Genomic DNA, 20,940 nt, shown 5'->3' with positions numbered 1-20,940 from the left:
CCCCATATATATTGGTCCTCATTGACTTATGTGGTTCTGACAGTTTTGTCTTTGTTAGTTTGTGTGTCGATATTGTGTGCTGAGAATTTTCCACACTCTGCACCTATTTGGAGAGGGGATAAGATGTCTAGGGGGGGGGAGTACCCCTTTAAACAATCAGAATGGTAACCTAATTTTTAACACATGGACTTTTTTTTTATCTTGTGTTTCTCATTTTGATAAAATACAAGGACTTACCAGTAGTAAGAAGTGTTGTTGTTGTTGAATTTAATGTTGATGATGAAGGTTTAGCTGTATAAAAAGACAGAATTGTTAAACAATAGGAATCTAAATTGTATATGGAAAAATGTGGCCGCCTTTCCATTTTTTCCATTACTTTCTAACTATTGTTTTTTTCCCCCAAAACATTCTTTTTTTTTCTTTAGAAGAGAAAGTTCCAGCTCCCGAAAAAATAATTGTAAATTTTAAAAGTCCAAAATGTATTCAGTCCATATTAAAATCAAAAAACAAAGCACCCTGTGTGGTTAAAAAAAAACCCGCCGACGCGTTTCGTACTGTCTAGTCCTTAGTCATGGCATGACTAAGGACTATTGTTTAACAAATTTACAATGGTAAATTTCTAATGGTACAAGGCAGGGTTGCCCCCTGTCTCCCCTGCTTTTTGTTCTAGCAATAGAACCACTGGCGGAGCAAATGAGAAGGTCGGGTGACATACGAGGTATCCCAGTAGGTACAGGCACTGGAGACTATCGAATAAGTCTTTTTGCAGATGATATACTGATTTCATGTGTTGACCCACTGAAATCTTTAAAATCAATAGTAAGGATATTAGAGGAGTTCAGCAAAGTAAGTTTTTATAAACTTAATATAACAAAATCTGTGGCCCTTATGCTTAATATTGATAAAGTAACTAAAAGGTGCTTGGGGGAAAAATATTCATTCATGTGGACAGAGGAAAACATAACTTACTTAGGCATAAAATTAGGGACTACGCTACAGTATACGGGGAAACTAAATGTGGATTCACTGATACTTCAAATGAAGCTGGATGTGGCAACTTATTCCAGACTGCCGATTTCATGGCTGGGGAGGGTGTCAATAGTTAAAATGATGCTGCTGCCTAAGATTTTATACATCTTTCGCAATATGCCAATCAAAATACCAAATAAGTCAATTAAAATCCTTCAGCAAATAATATTAAACTATATTTGGAAAAACAAGAAACCAAGAACCTCTGCTCAAATACTATATCGTCCAATTAAAGAAGGGGGACTAGGCTGCCCAAACCTTTTAAAATATTATTACACTTCCCTCTTAACCCAGGTTCAGAGATTATGGCATAATGAAGTGGGGATGCACTGGGTAGTCTTGGAAACTGAGCTGATGGGGGGAGTGCCCCCTGGGTTAGTATTGTGGGTATTAGCTTTATTAAATAAGAAAATGGGAAGGGATGTTGCGACGGTTGTCGCGGGTTTGGAAGCATGGCGGTACGCGTTGCAACATCAAATCCTAAACCCATGCATATTGGAGAATGTTCCACTGGCGGTAGTCCAGTTCCTTATACCAACAACAGATTTTGCTGCCTGGATGAAAAAGGGTATTTTAACACTAGGAGATATTGTGGGGGATACAGGACTGCTGCCATTTGAACATATCACTAAAAAATTTGAAATCCCTCCAAAAGACTTTTTTAAGTATTTGCAGCTGCGACATTGTGTCTCCTCTTTTGATTGGAGAATTGAAGTAAAGTCAAGATACAATGAGTATTTCTTTAATAATAAGGGGGGTAGAGGTGGGATATCTAGATCATATAAAGCTTTACAACAAACAGAGCCCAAAATAATGAATTTTCAGGTCAAATGGGAAATTGACCTAGGGTTTTCTATCTCTGAAGAAACATGGTCGGGTATCTTTACTATCCCAGTCAAGTTTTCACATTGTCTCTCCCATTTGGAGTCATCACGCAAGTTACTATATAGGTGGTACCTGACCCCGGTTAAAATGGCTAAATTCAATATAAAGAACTCTTCGGTTTGTTGGCGGTGTAAGCTGGGGGTGGGTACATTAAAACATATTTGGTGGGATTGCCCACATATAAAAAGGTTTTGGGATGAGATATATGAATTACTGAAGCTATTGTGGGGTGAAACTATGGATATTATCTGGGGGCCAGGAATGGCGTTATTATCATTGGGTTTGAATCACCTTCAACCGAAATATTCAGTGATAGCCTTCCATGTACTGGTTACAACAAGGGAGGCAATAGCCAGTTGTTGGAATAGCCAAACTCTTCCAAATATAATTTCCATTGTTAGAACATTGAAACAAATATGTATTATGGAGAAATTAAGATTAAATAGGATTGTAAAGGATAAGTCAAAAGACAAATGGCAGGAGATCTGGGAAATTTTTGAAACCCAATTAAATAAGTTGGTGTGAACCTCCCTAAATATTAGGGGTGAACTCTGGGTGTGAGTGGAAAAGGGAGGCGGAAGGATGGTTAGGTGAGAGGGGTGAGAGAGAGGGAGAGATTGTAGGATGTTGTTAAGTAGAGGTTTGGTTGTTTTGAGTTTTATTTATGTATATGTGCGATAATTTTATCTTGAAAATAACAATAATAAAATATTATAAAGGAAAAAACAAATTTACAATTATTTTTTTCGGGACCTGGAACTTTCTCTTCTACGGTTTATATATATATATATATATATATATATATATATATATATATATACCAGGACAACGGCTTGGCTCTTTCTCCGGGCTTCCGTACTAATTCCTACGAGTGTCAGGACCAAATCATTACAAATGGTGAGCTGGCTATATACTTTTTTCTTTGTTTGAATCTTTTTTTTTCTTGGTAATAAAAACATAAAAGACTTACCTGTTCTTAACATTGAAGAATTTGTGGTTAGATTTGATGATGATGTAGTAGGAGCTGCGTCAAACACGGCAGAAAACTATTATTTTTTAAATCAACTAGTGCTGGAAAGTTAAACAGATTTGTAAATGACTTCTAATAAAAAAATATTTCCAGTACTTATCAGCTGCTGTATGCTCCACAGAAAGTTGTGTAGTTCTTTTCAGTCTGACCACAGTGCTCTCTGCTGACACCTCTGTTCATTTTAGGAACTGTCCGGAGCATGACCAAATGCCCATAGCAAACCTCTCCTGCTCTGGACAGTTCCTGACATGGACAGAGGTGTCGGCAGAGAGCACTGTGGTCAGACTGGAAAGAACTTCACAATTTCCTGTGGAGCATACAGCAGCTGTTAAGTATCGGAGGAATTAAGCTTTTTAAATTGAAGTAATTTACAAATCTGTTTAACTTTCTGGCACCAGTTGATGTAAAAAAAGGAAAAAAAAATGGTTTTCCCTGGAGTACCTCTTTAAGCAATGGCAATTAAAACAATTCTATAAAAATATCCCTTATATATGTTTCATTTTGGATGACTAGGATTCTATTGGTTTTTAAGTCTTTTTTTTATTATTTAATAAATACCCAATAATTTCCTGTAGTAACAATTAATGAGGTTGCAATTGGGTTTGTTGCAGTTAAAGCTGTATTAAATGATGTTTGAAAATAGCACTCGACATCATATTTGGGAAAAAATGTTCCCCTATTTTTTCCCCCTTGGTATACCTATTATTTCCCAGAATATTTGTCCTTATTATAAATACATAAAACACATACTGGTAGCTGTAGTGGTGGTTGCGGATGTATCTGGAGCTGTTACAAAAGAGACAAAGCTACAGTATAAAGCAATGGCAATAATAATAATAATAATATAAATAATAATAATAATAATTTTTTTGTAAATACTCCCTTACATAGGTCTAATTTTCATAATTTTGTTTAGTTTTTTATGACATAAAGGCCCAAAAACTCACCAGTAGGAAGAAGTGACGTAGTTCTAGTTGAGGTTGTTGATGTAGCAGGAGCTGAAGTACGGAAACAAAATAATCTCTCTTTTATCTTCACATCATTTTGAATGGATACATTTTTTATTTTCTTTATCTCATTTTTATGTGACAAATACATAAACCTACCAGTAGTAACAAGTGATGTGGTTGTATTGAATTTTGATGATGTAGGTGTATAAAAAGACAGAAGGGCTAAACAATTGGAATGTAAATTGTATTTAAAATTATTATTTATTATATTTTACTTTCTATACATAGTTTTTTCCCCCAAAACTTTTTATGCTAATAAAAACATAAAAGTCTTACCTGCACTTAACATTGAAGTATTTGTAGCTTGGTTTGATGCTGTAGTAGGGGCTGCGTCAAACAAAGGCGAAGTTACTAAGCAATGACAATCAAAAAATATTACCCTCTTCATATGTTTTTATTTTGGACGTTTTTGGGTTTTTTGTATCTTTTTTTTTTTTTTCCAATTAACTAAATACACAATATTTACCAGTAGTAACAAGTAATGTGATTGCAATTGGGTTGTGTCAACCAAACAAAAGCAAAGTTATTAAGCAAATACTTAAAAATAAAATAATATAAAAAAATACATGTACTTTTTTTTTTACTTTTTACCAGTAGTAATGTGGTTACGATTGGGTTTGATATAGTTAAAGGGGTACTCCAGTGGAAAACATTTTTTTTTTTTTTAAATCAACTGGTGCCAGAAAGTTAAACAGATTTGTAAATTACTTCTATAAAAAAAATCTTTACCCTTCCAGTACTTATTAGCAGCTGTATGTTACAGAGGACACCTGATGCCAACATCAGGAACTGTCCAGAGCAGGATAAAATCCTCATAGCAAAACTATGCTGCTCTGGACAGTTCCTGATACGGGCATCAGGTGTCAGCAGAGAGCACTGTGGACAAGACAATAAAAAAATTAAAAAAGAAAAGAATTCCCTCTGTAGCAAACAGCTGCTAATAAGTACTGGAAGGGTAAAGATTTTTTAATAGAAGTCCTTTACAAATCTGTTGAACTTTTTGGCACGAGTTGATTTTTAAAAAAAATAATGTTTTCCACTGGAGTACCCCTTTAACTCCTTCAGGACGAAGGGCGTACCTGTAAGCCCCTCGCCTGATCCCGGTTTTTAAAATGGGGTCACACTTTGACCCCGCATCACACCGGGTCGGTCCCGGCTGCAAACAGTAATCGGGACCCTGGGCTAACAGCGATCGTTGTGCCGCGCACTATTAACCCTTTAGACGCGGCAATAAAAGTTGATCGCCGCGTCTAAAAATGCGAGCAGAGTGGAGGTCTCCTTACCTGTCTCCGCCGCGTCCGATCGGCGTTTGATTGCTCCAAGCCTGAGCTACAGGTTTGAGCAATCGAGCCCTTATCTCGCTGATCCATGCAAAGCTATGGCTTTGCAGGGATCAGGGTAAAAGATCAGTGTGTGCAGTGTTATAGGTCACTATGGGATAACAATGATCAGTATAAGAGATCAGTGTGTGCAGTGTTATAGGTCACTATGGGATAACAATGATCAGTATAAGAGATCAGTGTGTGCAGTGTTATAGGTCACTATGGGATAACAATGATCAGTATAAGAGATCAGTGTGTGCAGTGTTATAGGTCCCTATGGGAGCTATAACACTGCAACAAAAGGGTGAAAAAAAAAGTTAACAAAGGTCATTTAGCCCCTTCCCTAATAAAAGTTTGAATCACCCCCCTTTTCCCATAAAAAAAAACTGTGTGAACAAAAATAAAAATAAACATGTGGTAATGTCTGAACTATAAAAAAATATTGTTAATTAAACCGCACGGACAATGGCGTATGCGCAAAAAAATTCCAAATTCCAAAGTAGCGTATTATTGGTCACTTTTTAAATCACGAAAATAATGAATAAAAAGCGAACAAAAAGTCCGATCAATACAAAAATGGTACCGATAAAAACTTCATATCACGTCGCAAAAAATGAGCCCTCATACTGCCCCATATGCGGAAAAATAAAAAAGTTATAGGGGTCGGAAGATAAGAATTTTTTACATATACATTTTCCTGCATGTAGTTATGATTTTTTTCCAGAAGTCCGACAAAATCCAACCTATATAAGTAGGGTATCATTTTAATCGTATTGACCTACAGAATAAAGATAAGGTGTCATTTTTACCGAAAAATGTACTGCGTAGAAACGGAAGCCCCCAAAAGTTACAAAATGAAATTTTTTCTTCAATTTTGTTGCACAATGAATTTGTTTTCCGTTTCACCGTGGATTTTTGGGTAAAATGACTAATGTCACTGCAAAGTAGAATTGGTGGCGCAAAAAATAAGCCATAATATGGAATTTTAGGTGCAAAATTTAAAGCGTTATGTTTTTTAGAAGGTGATGAGGAAAAAATGAAAAACCCTGCGTCACATTGTAGCGTTATTGAAAATAACATTCTATATGGAAAAATGTTACTCCACAATTTATTACCTATTATTTCCTTATAATAAAAATATAATACACATACTTGCACTAGAACGTGAGGCAGATGTAGTTTGGGTTGCGGATGTATCTGGAGCTTTGAACAAAGAGACAAAGTTATAGTATTAAGCAATGCCAATAATAATAATAATAATAATAATAATAATAATAAAAATAATAATAATATAATGAAAACCTTACAAATGTCTCATTTTCATACTTTTGTGTTGTCTTTTTTTTTTTTTTTACATAAATAAGTTAAACTCACAAGTAGTAAGAAGTGACGTAGTTATAGTTGAGGTTGTTGATATAGCAGGAGCTGTGAAAACAAAATAATCTAATGTATCTCATGTATCTAATGGATACATTTTTTTTTCTTATGTAACAAATACAAAAACTTACCAGTAGTAACAAGTGATGAGGTTGTATTGGATGATGTAGCTGTAGAAAAAGGCAGAATTATATTATATTATAACAATAGGAATTCTATATTTTACTTTCTATCCCCAAAAAAAAAAAAATATATTTAAACATCTTTTTTTTCTTGTTAATAAAAACATAAAAGACTTACTTGTACTTAACAAGGAAGTATTTGTAGTTCGGTTTGATGATGTAGTAGGAGCTGCATGAAACAAAGGCAAAATTATTAAAGGGGTACTCCGCACCTTGGCCTATTTTGTCTTTTATTTAAAGGGTTTATTCAGGAAAAAACTTTTTTTTTTTTTTTTTTTTTTATATCAACTGGTCCCAGAAAGTTAAACAGATTTGTAAATTACTTTGATTAAAAAATCTTAATCCTTTCAATAATTATCAGCTGCTGAAGTTGAGTTGCTGTTTTCTGTCTGGCAACAGTGTTCTCTGCTGACATCTCTGCTTGTCTCGGGAACTGTACAGAGTAGAAGAGGTTTGCTCTGGGGATTTGCTTCTAAACTGGGCGGTTCCCGAGACACGTGTCATCAGAGAGGATTTAGACAGAAAAGAGCAACTCAACTTCAGAAGCTCATAAGTACTGGAAGGATGAAGATTTTTTAATAGAAGTAATTTACCAATCTGTTTAACTTTCTGGAGTCAATTGATATATAAAAAAAAGTTTTTTCCTGGATAACCCCTTTAACCCCTTAACCCCTTAAGGACCGGGAGTTTTTCCGTTTTTGCATTTTCGTTTTTTGCTCCTTGCCTTTAAAAAATCATAACTCTTTCAATTTTGCACCTAAAAATCCATATGATGGCTTATTTTTTGCGCCACCAATTCTACTATGTAATAACATCAGTCATTTTGCCCAAAAATCTACGGTGAAACGGGGAAAAAAATCATTGTGCGACAAAATTGAAAAAAAAAAAAAACGCTGTTTTGTATCTTTTGGGGGCTTCCGTTTCTAAGTAGTACATTTTTCGGTAAAAATGACACCTGATATTTATTCTGTAGGTCCTTACGATTAAAATGATACCCTACTTGTATAGGTTTGATTTTGTCGGACTTCTGGAAAAAATCATAACTACATGCAGGAAAATTAATACGTTTAAAATTGTCATCTTCTGACCCCTATAACTTTTTAATTTTCCGTGTATGGGGCGGTATGAGGGCTCATCTTTTTGCGCCGTGATCTGAAGTTTTTAACGGTACCATTTTTGCATTGATCGGACTTATTGATCGCTTTTTATTCATTTTTAAATTATATAAAAAGTGACCAAAAATGCACTATTTTGGACTTTGGAATTTATTTGCGCGCACGCCATTGACCGAGCGGTTTAATTAATGATATATTTTTATAATTCTGACATTTCCGCACGCGGTGATACCATATATGTTTATTTTTATTTACACTGTGTTTTTTTTTTTTATTGGAAAAGGGGGGTGATTCAAACTTTTAATAGGGGAGGAGTTAAATGATCTTTATTCACTTTTTTTTTCACTTTTTTTTTGCAGTGTTATAGCTCCCATAGGTCCCTTAAGGGGTTAAGGACCAAGGACGTACCGGTACGTCCTTGGTCCTGCTCTTCTGATATAACGCGGGGTTACACAGTAACCCGGCGTCATATCACGGCGGCCCGGCGTCATAGTGAAGCCGGGACCCGCCTCTAACAGCGCGCAGCGCTGATCGCGGCACCGCGCGCTATTTACCTTTTAGCCGCGCGCTCAGAGCTGAGCCGCGCGGCTAAAAGTGAAAGTTGCCGGCTAGCTCAGTCGGGCTGTTCGGGATAGCCGCGGTTAATCGCGGCATCCCGAAAAAGCTGACAGGACAGCGGGAGGGCCCCTACCTGCCTCCTCGCTGTCCGATCGCCGAATGACTGCTCAATGCCTGAGATCCAGACAGGAGCAGTCATCCGGCAGAATCGTTGATCACTGGTTTCTTATGAGAAACCAGTGATCAACATAGAAGATCAGTGTGTGCAGTGTTATAGGTCCCTATGGGATAATAATGATCAGTGTGTGCAGTGTTATAGGTCCCTATGGGATAATAATGATCAGTTTAAGAGATCAGTGTGTGCAGTGTTATAGGTCCCTATGGGATAACAATGATCAGTGTGTGCAGTGTTATAGGTCCCTATGGGAGCTATAACACTGCAAAAAAAAAGTGGAAAAAAAAGTGAATAAAGATCATTTAACCTTTTCCCATAAAAAAAAACACAGTGTAAATAAAAATAAAAATAAACATATATGGTATCACCACGTGCGGAAATGTCCGAATTATAAAAATATATCATTAATTAAACCGCTCGGTCAATGGCGTGCGCGCAAAAAAATTCCAAAGTCCAAAATAGTGCATTTTTTTGTCACTTTTAACATCATTTAAAAATGAATAAAAAGCGATCAATAAGTCCTATCAATGCAAAAATGGTATTGTTAAAAACTTCAGATCACGGCGCAAAAAATGAGCCCTCATACCGCCCCATACACGGAAAAAAAAAAAAGTTATAGGGGTCAGAAGATGACAATTTTAAACGGATTAATTTTCCTGCATGTAGTTATGATTTTTTCCAGAAGTCCGACAAAATCAAACCTATATAAGTAGGGGATCATTATAATCGTATGGACCTACAGAATAATGATAAGGTGTCATTTTTACCGAAAAATGTACTACGTAGAAACGGAAGCCCCCAAAAGTTACAAAACGGAGGTTTTTTTTTCAATTTTGCCGCACAATGATTTTTTTTTCCGTTTCACCGTAGATTTTTGGGCAAAATGACTAATGTCACTGCAAAGTAGAATTGGTGGTGCAAAAAATAAGCCATCATATGCATTTTTAGGTGCAAAATTGAAAGAGTTATGATTTTTTAAAGGCAAGGAGCAAAAAACGGAAATGCAAAAACGGAAAACCCCCCCGGTCCTTAATGGGTTAACATTTTTAAATGTAAGACAAAATGGCAAAACCCCTTACCAGTAGAAGACTGTGAGGTGGGTGTAGTTGAGCTTGTTGATGTGGAAGGAGCTGTGCAAAGACAAACAAACAAAAAGAGTATAAAGTGATACAACATAAAGTAAAGACACCCTCCTATTCAGTTTGTGTAAAAAAAGAAAAAACTAATTTATTAGAGTAAAAATTTATACACAAAGTTTCTCTCTTCATGTTTCTCTATGGGAGGGGGCACGTCGGCCGTCACACCCCTCCCATAGCCATGAATAGAGGGGGCGTAACTTGACGTCACGACCGCCACCGCCCGCAACCAGCATTCAAAAGATACAATTCAGAACGCCGGGTGCTGCAGGGAGCAGTGGAGTCCCCCTTTAAGATATCTCATGTTGAGGCTATGTCCGCACGTCTTTTAGCCTCATTCTGAGACATAAACGGCTGCAAAAAGTCTTATTTGTAAGCCATTTATTACTCATTATAACTGCTAAAATGACTGTGTATGAACATAGAATGAATGTTTATGTTTTTCTTTATTTTCAAGTCATTTTAAATGTTGTTTTTCATGGTTATAAATATCAATAACTTACCAGTTGTCACCATCTCCATCATTGTATCTGGGGTTGGGGATGTGCCTGGAGCTGTTTAAAAAGATTTAAAAGCTGTTAGAAATAGATATCTAATGTGTATAAAAGAATTGTCACTCTCTCTTTTATTTTTCCTTTTCTCTTTTCTATTTGGTGAAAAAATATAAAAAAATAAATAAAAAAAATCCGGTGGAAAACAAGTGGAAAACAAATGTTTTCAAATCAACTGGTGCAGGAAAGTAAAAAAAATAATTTGTAAATTACTTCTATTTAAAAATCTTAATCCTTCCAGTACTTATCAGCTGCTGTATGCTCCAGAGGAAGTTGTGTAGTTCATTCCATTCTGACCCCAGTGCTCTCTGCTGCCACCTCTGTCCATGTCCAGAGCAGGATAGGTTTGCTATGGGGATTTGCTTAATTCCTGACATGGGCAGAGGTGTCATAAAAGAGCACTGTGGTCAGACTAGAAAGAACTACACAACTTCCTCTGGAGCATACAGCAGCTGATAAGTACTGGAAGGATTAAGATTTTTAAATAGAAGTAATTTACAAATCTGTATAACTTTCTGGCACCAGTTGATTTAAAAACTTTTTTTCTCCACCAGAGTACTCCTTTAAGTAAGGCTATGTTCACACAGCCATTGTGCTACAACCTTTTCTGGGTCCATTCAATTTTTCTTTTTGCGCTAAATGGACCCTGAAATGGTTGAAGCACAACTGATACCACCGGGTCTGGACAGATCCTATTGACTTTAATGGGGTCTGTTGGGTGCCCAGTATATTACAGAAGTAGAGCGGAGAAAAAAATGTGGTATTTTGCAGCTAAGTACTGGAAGGATTAAGATTTTTAAATAGAAGTAATTCACAAATCTGTTTAACTTTCTGGGACCAGTTGACTTGAATAGGGTCTGTTGGGTGCCCAGTATATTACAGGAGTAGAGCGGAGAAAAAATGTGGTATTTAGCAGCTGATAAGTACTGGAAGGATTAAGATTTTTAAATAGAAGTAATTTACAAATCTGTATAACTTTCTGGCACCAGTTGATTTGAATAGGGTCTGTTGGGTGCCCAGTATATTACAGGAGTAGAGCGGAGAAAAAATGTGGTATTTTGCAGCTGATAAGTACTGGAAGGATTAAGATTTTTAAATAGAAGTAATTCACAAATCTGTTTAACTTTCTGGGACCAGTTGACTTGAATAGGGTCTGTTGGGTGCCCAGTATATTACAAGAATAGAGCGGAGAAAAAAAAGTGGTATTTTGCAGCAGATAAGTACTGGAAGGATTAAGATTTTTAAATAGAAGTAATTTACAAATCTGTTTAACTTTCTGGCACCAGTTGATTTGAATGGGGTCTGTTGGGTGCCCAGTATATTGCAGGAGTAGAGCGGAGAAAAAATGTGGTATTTTGCAGCTGATAAGTACTGGAAGGATTAACATTTTTAAATAGAAGTAATTTACAAATCTATATAACTTTCTGGCACCAGTTGCCTTGATTAGGGTCTGTTGGGTGCCCAGTATATTACAGGAGTAGAGCGGAGAAAAAATAGGACATGTGGTGTTTTTTTCCTATCCTTCCGACTGACTGAGCGACAGAACTCCCTTTGGCGGAACACAACAGCAGTGAGAACGGGCCCTAATACTAATTCTTATAGCTATCCTTATCTTATTTTGTCTAAAGAAGAGCCCCAAAAAAAACTAAGAAATAACTTTTTTCCCTTTATATTTACACATTACAAGACTTACTTGTACTGGAAGATGAAGTGGTTGTGGTTGGGTTTGATGATGTAGCTGGAGCTGGGCCAAACAGAACCAAAGTTAACAAGCAATAATAATCAAAATAATTTTAATTAAAAAAGTAGTCTCGTAATGTTAATGTTGGTTTAAATTGCTTTATTTAATTATTTTATATATAAAGTGGTCCCTCACAGTCCCTTACAATATTAATTGGTTCCAGGACGACCATTGTATGTTGAAACCATTGTATGTTGAGACCAGAACTCTATGGAAACCTGGGAATTGGTTCTGAAGCCACCAAAATGTCATCCAAAAAATAGGAAAAAGTGGGGACTAAGCAAAAATAAATAAATAAATAGATGACTAATATAGATAAAGCAAATCCTTAAAAGTAATAAAGATCTGCTGGGAGCTGTAAATCACTGTCTATGTCAGTGTTTCCCATCCAGGGTGCCTCCAGCTGTTGCAAAACTACAACTCCCAGCATGCCTGGACAGCCAAATTTTATAGTTTTGCAACAGCTGGAGGCACCCTGGTTGGGAAAGACAGGTCTATATAGAGGACAGGAGCTTCTTCAGGGTCCTGTACAGTACACGCAAAATGTAGCCGCCCTTACCTGGTGTCCAAAGGAGCAGCTAACCGTGGCACAGATAAAGAGTACAGAACATGTAATACCCCCCTGTACTGTAGGGGGCGCTACCAGACACCAGTCAGTGCATACACTTCAGTAATACAGGTAAAGAGTAGTACAGAACATGTAATACCTCCCTGTACTGTAGGGGGCGCTACCAGACACGAGTCAGTGCATACACTTCAGTAATACAGGTAAAGAGTACAGAACATGTAATACCTTCCTGTACTGTAGGGGGCGCTACCAGACACCAGTCAGTGCATGCACTTCAGTAATACAGGTAAAGAGTATAGAACATGTAATACCTCCCTGTACTGTAGGGGGCGCTACCAGACACCAGTCAGTGCATACACTTCAGTAATACAGGTAAAGACTACAGAACATTTAATACCTTCCTGTACTGTAGAGGGGGCTCCAAGACACCAGTCAGTGCCTACACTTCAGTAATACAGGTAAAGAGTACAGAACATGTAATACCTCCCTGTACTGTAGGGGGCGCTACCAGACACCAGTCAGTGCATACATTTCAGTAATACAGGTAAAGAGTACAGAACATGTAATATCTCCCTGTACTGTAGGGGGTGCTACCAGCCACCAGTCAGTGCATACACTTCAGTAATACAGGTAAAGAGTACAGAACATGTAATACCTCCCTGTACTGTAGGGGGCGCTACCAGACACCAGTAAGTGCATACACTTCAGTAATACAGGTAAAGCGTATAGAACATGTAATACCTCCCTGTACTGTAGGGGGCGCTACCAGACACCAGTCAGTGCATACACTTCAGTAATACAGGTAAAGCGTACAGAAAATGTAATACCTCCCTGTACTGTAGCGGGTGCTACCAGACACCAGTCAGTGCATACACTTCAGTAGTACAGGTTTAAATGCTCATTCTGATTGATCGGTTCTTCCAGCCATTGACAGGTTTCACAGATCTGGACTGTCTCCATTGTATCTTGAGTCTGGTTTAAAGTTACAATGATCCAGAAAAGACCATTGCATGTTGAAACTATTGTATGTTGAGGCCATTGTAAGTTGAGGGATCACTGTGTATATATATATATATATATATATATATATATATATATATATATATATATAGATATATACATATATATATATTTTTTCTTTTTTTTCTTTTTTTTTTAAGTAGAAAAGGATGAAAACCTACCAGTAGTCACAGATGGAGTGGTTGTACTTGGGTATGTAGTTGAAGCTATGTAAATGTTGAGAGTTGTTACAAGATACGGAAAAAAAATTAAAAAAATTAATAAATAAAAGTTATTACAAGATAAGTTTCCAGGCCCTGTAATGTCCCTAGCACAGTAGTTGTTCTTTCAACTGTATGTATATCCTTAGGATGCGCACAGAGCTGAAGATTGCGACAGAGCAAACAACAGCTGTCCGTGCATGCTGGGAGTTGTAGTTTTGCTAAAGAAGGTACAGAGGTTACAGTCAGTCACACCTCAAAGGCTCAAAGGCCTCTCTAAGCTGGCGAGAAGGGGTTTTCAAGACTTTCTATTATTCTCAGAACTTTTTTGTTACACGTTTAGAAACTTCCATTTTAAAACAGAGAATAAGTAGGGGAAAATGTATCTATCATTTATCTAAAAAAAAATGTATCTAAAAAAAATTATTCAATATTTCTTAAAGAAATGTATTTTATTATTATTATTATTATTATTATCATCATCAGCATATTCATCATCATCATTATTATTGTTGTTGTTATTATCATTATTATTTTCTGATTTATTATTCTTTAAAATTCCTTATTATTCTTTTTCACCACTAGATGGCACAGCATGCTCTACAGTTAGCATACGTCCGCTATTGGGGCAAATGGCATCATGAGGGGTTTTACCTTTCTCTGGATCAACACAGTAGGGACACAACAGTCATATTGGTTGAACTTGATGGGCCCTGGCCTTTTTTCGGCCTTATGAATTATATATAACAATTTAATATTTGTTATTTATTTTGAGTAACATATATATCTTCATTGGCTGCTGCTCTATTTTTCTAATAATGAGCTACGACAGTGGGGGAGATTTATCAAAACCTGTGCAGAGGAAGAGTGGTGCAGTTGCCCATAGCAACCAATCAGATTGCTTCTTTCATTTTCCACAGGCCTCTTTAGAGGCCTGTGGAAAATGAAAGAAGCAATCTGATTGGTTGCTATGGGCAACTGGACCACTCTTCCTCTGCACAGGTTTGGATAAATCTCCCCCCCAAGTGTTCGGAACATTTTGTTCTGAAGGCTGGGTGTGGGCTGTGGGGGGGTCATGATGCCCCCTGTGACGTCACGCCACACCCCCTCAATGCACGACCTTCGCAGCCCGCACCCAGCATTCGGAACAATAGGTTCTGAACGCTGGGGCAGCGGAGTACCCCAAAAATTTTTGTATTTTATCTTTTTCCTCCTCGCCATAACGCTTTAAATTTTCCACCTACAGACCCATATGAGGGCTGTTTTTTGCCCCACCAGTTTTACATTGTAATTACATTATTTTACCACAAAATCTACAGTAAAAAAATAATAATAATAATAATTTGTGTGACAAAATAAAAAACTTTACTTTGCAACGTTTTGGGGGCTTCTGTTTGTACGCAGCGACACCTTATCTTTATTTTGTAGGTCCACGGGATAACAGCGATACCCAATTTATATAGTGAATTCAGGTAGAAGACAGACATGGTCGCACATCTACAATGATCTAATTGCTTCTCAGGATAATTTCAAAAACGAACAGGTTGTTAGTATATACGTTTTGATCAAAAAGTACAAAGCCCACTCGCCACGTCAAGGCCACCTATTCAGAGTGGGTCCCTAACGTCCCTAGCATAAAATGGCGCAGCACTACTGTATACTAACAACCTGTTAGTTTTTGTAGATGTGGGACCATGTCTGTTTTTCTACCCGAATTCCCAATTTATATAGGTTTTGTTATATTTTTACTAGTTTTAAAAAAATAATAACTATTTGTACGAAAATGAGTATGCTTACAATTACCCTCTTCCGACCCCTCTAATTTTTTTTAATTTTTTTTGTATACAGGGATGTATAAGGTTAACTTTTGTGCTGAGATCTGAAGTTTTTATTGGTACTATTTCTGTTTTGTTGGGACTTTTTGATTGCTTTTTAGTTAGTGTTGTATTTTAATAGTTCAAACATCTAAGTACATGGCGATGTACCACATAGGTTTATGTTTTTCTTTGTTTACATGATTTTATTTAAAAAATAGGAAAAGGGTAATTTAAACTTTCATAAGGGAAGGGATTAATTCACGATTATAACCTTTATAACTTTTTTATTTTATTTTACATTTTATTCACTATGTTTTAGTCCTTAGACCCCATAGGAGACTATTACATGAAATCTTTAGATTGCAAAAACTGAACAATGTTGTTCCATACCACAGCATTGATCAGTGTTATCGGCGCTCCATTGCTTTATGCTGCCAATGCTGACTGGAGCATTGGAGCGCCAATTGGACAGTCCTCTTAGCTCATTGGAACCTCGAGATTTTTGCCTTGTTTTCCTGATAAGTTCCACTGAACTGCCGCAGGGTGATTTTTCCTGTTTTGGAAACTACAATCAGCTTTGTGGCAATTAAAGGGTAAATGCCAGGCATCATCCCGATCGGTGATATCTGGCATTAGCCCTGAGTCTCAGTTGCTGAAAGCAAATGGAACTGAGCGTGCTTCATATTGCGGGAGCAGGGGCAGGATGCTTCTATCTCTATTAGATCAGGATATATAGTAGTTATACACCTCCCCTCCAGCTATATCTGTATACTGCTGCTGTTATCTCTATAGAATCAGAATATATAGTAGTTATACACCTCCCCTCCAGCTCTTTCTGTATACGGCTGCTATCTCTACGGGGTCAGGATATATAGTAGTTATAAACTTCCCCTCCAGCTCTATCTGTATACTGCTACTGCTTTCTCTATGCAAACAGGATATATAGTAGATTTACACCTCCTCTCCAGCTCTATCTTTCTACTGCTGCTGTTATCTCTATGGGATAAGGATATATAGTAGCAATACACCTCCCCTCCAGCTCTATCTGTGTACTGCTACTGCTATGTCTATGGAATCAGGATATATAGTAGACATAAACCTCCCCTGAGGCTGTGTTCACAAATTAAACATTTTCTGTGATTTGTAATGTAACTTTTACCACGATTTTGGAAAATGATGTCAGAATCTGCCAAAATGCTGTAAAAGTTCCATGAAAACAGCCTAAAGACAACAATTTTTCATAAAACACCGCAATTGTGATAATAAAAAACGCTGTATGAATAAGAAAAGCTTTAAAGCTGCATTAAGTATAAACTGACCTCAACCCACTTATCAGTCTTATGCATTTACCCGGGTGACCTACTGCACCAGTAGCCTGATGAGCTTACCAGGTGCAGTAATCAAACACTACACCCAAGGCCAGGGGATTAATGGAAGATGTAGCCTGCATTCCAGAATCACTTCAGTGAAGGCTTGAGCCTTCTACATCAGCTACAACAGGTAAGCACAAGGCATACCCAAGAACCTCTACATTATTCTCTCATAATAGCCTTTACTGAACTGTATAAGGAAAATAAATCCGGAGTGCTTCTTTAACATTGTAGCTTCTATAGGAGCGCTGCCTAACATTGATATACGTATAAAGGAGAATAAAAGTTTCTCTGACCTTCTCTATTGGTTTAAGAAACTTACTTGTAGACAGAGGTAAAGTGGTTGTAGTTGCCAATTGTGATGTAGAATGAGCTGTAAAGAAACATCAATGTTACTGAATCGCCAATGGTAAATACAATACTTGGATGGCAAGAGTCGGCTATAGCAAGAACCACTGCTAACAAGATGGCAGCTCTCCATTCTAATTTATAGGGGTTGGTCTCAATAGGTGGTCCTGTGGGTCCCAATAGGTGGTTCTGTGGGTCCCAATAGGTGGTTCTGTGGGTCCCAATAGGTGGTTCTGTGGGTCCCAATACGTGGTTCTGTGGGTCCCAATAGGTGGTTCTGTGGGTTCCAATAGGTGTTCCTGTGGGTCCCAATAGGTGGTCCTGTGGGTCCCAATGGGTGGTCCTGTGGGTCCTAATGGGTGGTTCTGTGGGTCCCAATAGGTGGTCCTGTGAGTCCCAATAGGTGGTCCTGTGGGTCCCAATAGGTGGTTCTGTGGGTCCCACTAGGTGGTTCTGTGGGTCCCAATAGGTGTTCCTATGGGTCCCAATAGGTGGTCCTGTGGGTCCCAATGGGTGGTTCTGTGGGTGCCAATAGGTGGTCCTGTGGGTCCCAATAGGTGGTCCTGTGGGTCCCAATAGGTGGTCCTGTCTACATGTTGTCCATATACCCTCATAGGTCTTACGGACATGGATGTTGATAGGATAACACCTTCAATGTTTTGGACTTAGATTTTGGTTTTGACTTCTAAGGGGAAACCACCCAATCTTGATTGCAGTGAAAAAGGTGTAAGGCTATTTTCACACGGCAGAATTTCTGCACGTAATTCTGAATGGAATCCTTCATGAAAATTCTGTATAAATTTATAACCAATTCACTTCAATAGAATTCCAGCCCCAAAAATTCTGCTATGTGAATAGGACAGTGGAATTCCATTGAAGTGTATTGGCTATAAATTGTTGGAGAATTCCATGCAGAAATTTTGGCATGTGAACACAGCCTAAAGGTTTCTCTGACCTTGGTTGTTGTTAGAAGACACCTACTTGTAGTCGGTGAAGTGGTTGCAGCCACCAGTCGTGGTGTGGAAGGAACTGTAATATAGTCCATGGTATCGGGTCACAAAGCATAAATGATCCTTAACAATAGTACACTGCTTATCTTCTCAGACGTTCACACCAAAGTCATCACAATTTATTTTTGATGTACGAGGACTAACCACAAGCAATGGACCACCCCACGGAGAAGACTGTCCATCTCTATTTATCTGACATCTTCTATGATGGATTTTCAGTCCTATCTCATCCTATATATACCAACAAAACTACAACACCCAGTATGCCCGGACAGCCAATGGCTGTCCGGGCATACTGGATGTTGTAGTTTTGCAGTATCTGGATGGCCACAGTTTAGAGACCACTGCTCTGGGAGACCACTGTATGGAAAACGCTGCTCTTAAAGACTACTGTTCGGAGACCACTGCTCTTAGAGACTACTGTTTGGAGACCACTGCTCTTAGAGACTACTGTTTGGAGACCACTGCTCTTGGAGACCACTGCTCTTGGAGACTACTATTCAGAGACCATTGCTCTTGGAGACTACTGTTTGGAGACCACTGCTTCTGGAGACTACTATTTGGAGACCATTGCTCTAAGAGATTACTAGTTGGAGACCACTGCTCTTGGAAACTATAGTTCGGAGACCACTGCTCTTGGAAACTATTGTTCGGAGACCACTGCTCTTAGAGACTACTGTTTGGAGACCACTGCTCTTGGAAACTACTATTTAGAGACCACTGCTTTTGGAGACCATTGCTCTTGGAGACTACTGTTTGGAGACCACTGCTTCTGGAGACTACTATTTGGTGACCATTGCTCTTAGAGATTACTAGTTGGAGACCACTGCTCTTGGAAACTATTGTTCGGAGACCACTGCTCTTGGAAACTATTGTTCGGAGACCACTGCTCTTAGAGACTACTGTTTGGAGACCACTGCTCTTAGAGACTACTGTTTAGAGACCACTGCTCTTGGAGACCATTGCTCTTGGAGACTACTGTTTGGAGACCACTGCTTCTGGAGACTACTATTTGGAGACCATTGCTCTTAGAGATTACTAGTTGGAGACCACTGCTCTTGGAGACTATTTTCCGGAGACCACTGCTCTTAGAGACTACTGTTTGGAGACCACTGCTCTTATAGACTACTATTTGGAGACCACTGCTCTTGGAGACTACTTTTTCGAGACCACTGCTCTTATAGACTACAATTTATAGACCACTGCTCTTAGAGACTACTGTTTGGAGACCACTGCTCTTGGAAACTACTATTTAGAGACCACTGCTCTTGGAGACCATTGCTCTTGGAGACTACTGTTTGGAGACCACTGCTTCTGGAGACTACTATTTGGAGACCATTGCTCTTAGAGATTACTAGTTGGAGACCACTGCTCTTGAAGATTGTTTTCCAGAGACCACTGCTCTTAGAGACTACTGTTTGGAGACCACTGCTCTTATAGACTACTATTTGGAGACCTCTGCTCTTGGAGACTACTGTTTGGAGACCATTGCTCTTATAGACTACTATTTGGAGACCACTGCTCTTAGAGACTACTGTTTGGAGACCACTGCTCTTGGAAACTATTGTTCGGAGACCGCTGCTCTTGGAAACTATTGCTTGGAGACCACTGCTCTTATAGACTACTATTTGGAGACGACTGCTCTTGGAGACTACTGTTTGAAGACCACTGCTCTTGGAAACTATTGTTCTGAGACCGCTGCTCTTGGAAACTATTGTTTGGAGACCACTGCTCTTATAGACTACTATTTGGAGACCACTGCTCTTATAGACTATTATTTGGAGACCACTGCTCCTGAAGACTACTATTTGGAGACCACTGCTCTTGGAGACTACTGTGTGGAGACTACTATTTGGAGACCACTGCTCTTAGAGATTACTAGAGATAACTTCTACTGTTACTGATCATTATCCATTTCAAGTCAGCTCACAACTTTTGGATAAACCTTTCTTTATACTGGCTTGTAAAAGTGGGAAGGAAGGCTATAAAAAATAGGGAATATTGCTAAGTGTTATGTTAAAATGGGATTAGAACAACGTGAATAATTTCAATCTTAGATTTGACAAGATAAAGAGGTTAAAAAAACAACTATGGATGTCGAAAGCAAATGTAAAACAGTTTTGTTGGATGTCATCCAGTGTAAACCCATATATAAAATTGGTGATTATATTGGTAGTTTCCATAGGGGGAATGCTTAAATGGCCAGCTGCAGGTTATTAAATACTTTTAGATGTGACATGTAAAAAAAAGGCCCTTTAGGCTACACACACAAAAAAATAAATCATTGGCGCTATTTATATCTTTTAAGGAGCAGTCCAGGGAACTGAACTTATCCACAGACTAGGGGATAAATGCCTGTGAACTCCTGTATGGGGCCTGTCCTACTTACCCTTCCCCGGGGCACTCCAGTGCTTACCTTCCTGGAAGTGGGCAAGTGACAGCGCACTCAGCTAATCAGCGACTGAGGTGGGACATCGCTGCGCTGGTAATTGACTA

The 20,940-nt window shown here is 38.2% G+C and overlaps 1 protein-coding gene across 1 annotated transcript; it reads right to left on the bottom strand.

The window, feature by feature from the left end:
• Nucleotides 1–196: 196 nt before the first annotated feature.
• LOC130291993 (uncharacterized) lies at nt 197–14,721 on the bottom strand. The gene is made up of 12 exons (XM_056541424.1): nt 14,554–14,721; nt 12,064–12,114; nt 10,323–10,373; nt 9,763–9,813; nt 6,954–7,004; nt 6,785–6,823; nt 6,651–6,701; nt 6,429–6,479; nt 4,231–4,281; nt 3,892–3,942; nt 2,885–2,938; nt 197–291 (listed from the first exon to the last, which is right to left on the bottom strand). The coding sequence occupies exons 3-12, from the start codon at nt 10,342–10,344 to the stop codon at nt 197–199; spliced, it is 516 nt and encodes a 171-aa protein (XP_056397399.1). The 5' UTR covers nt 10,345–10,373; nt 12,064–12,114; nt 14,554–14,721.
• Nucleotides 14,722–20,940: the final 6,219 nt, after the last annotated feature.

Source organism: Hyla sarda, chromosome 9 (assembly GCF_029499605.1).
Source record: "Hyla sarda isolate aHylSar1 chromosome 9, aHylSar1.hap1, whole genome shotgun sequence".
NCBI classification, from domain to species: domain Eukaryota; kingdom Metazoa; phylum Chordata; class Amphibia; order Anura; family Hylidae; genus Hyla; species Hyla sarda.
Note: the sequence above shows the minus strand (reverse complement) of the source record. Positions and strands in the feature narration are given on the sequence as shown.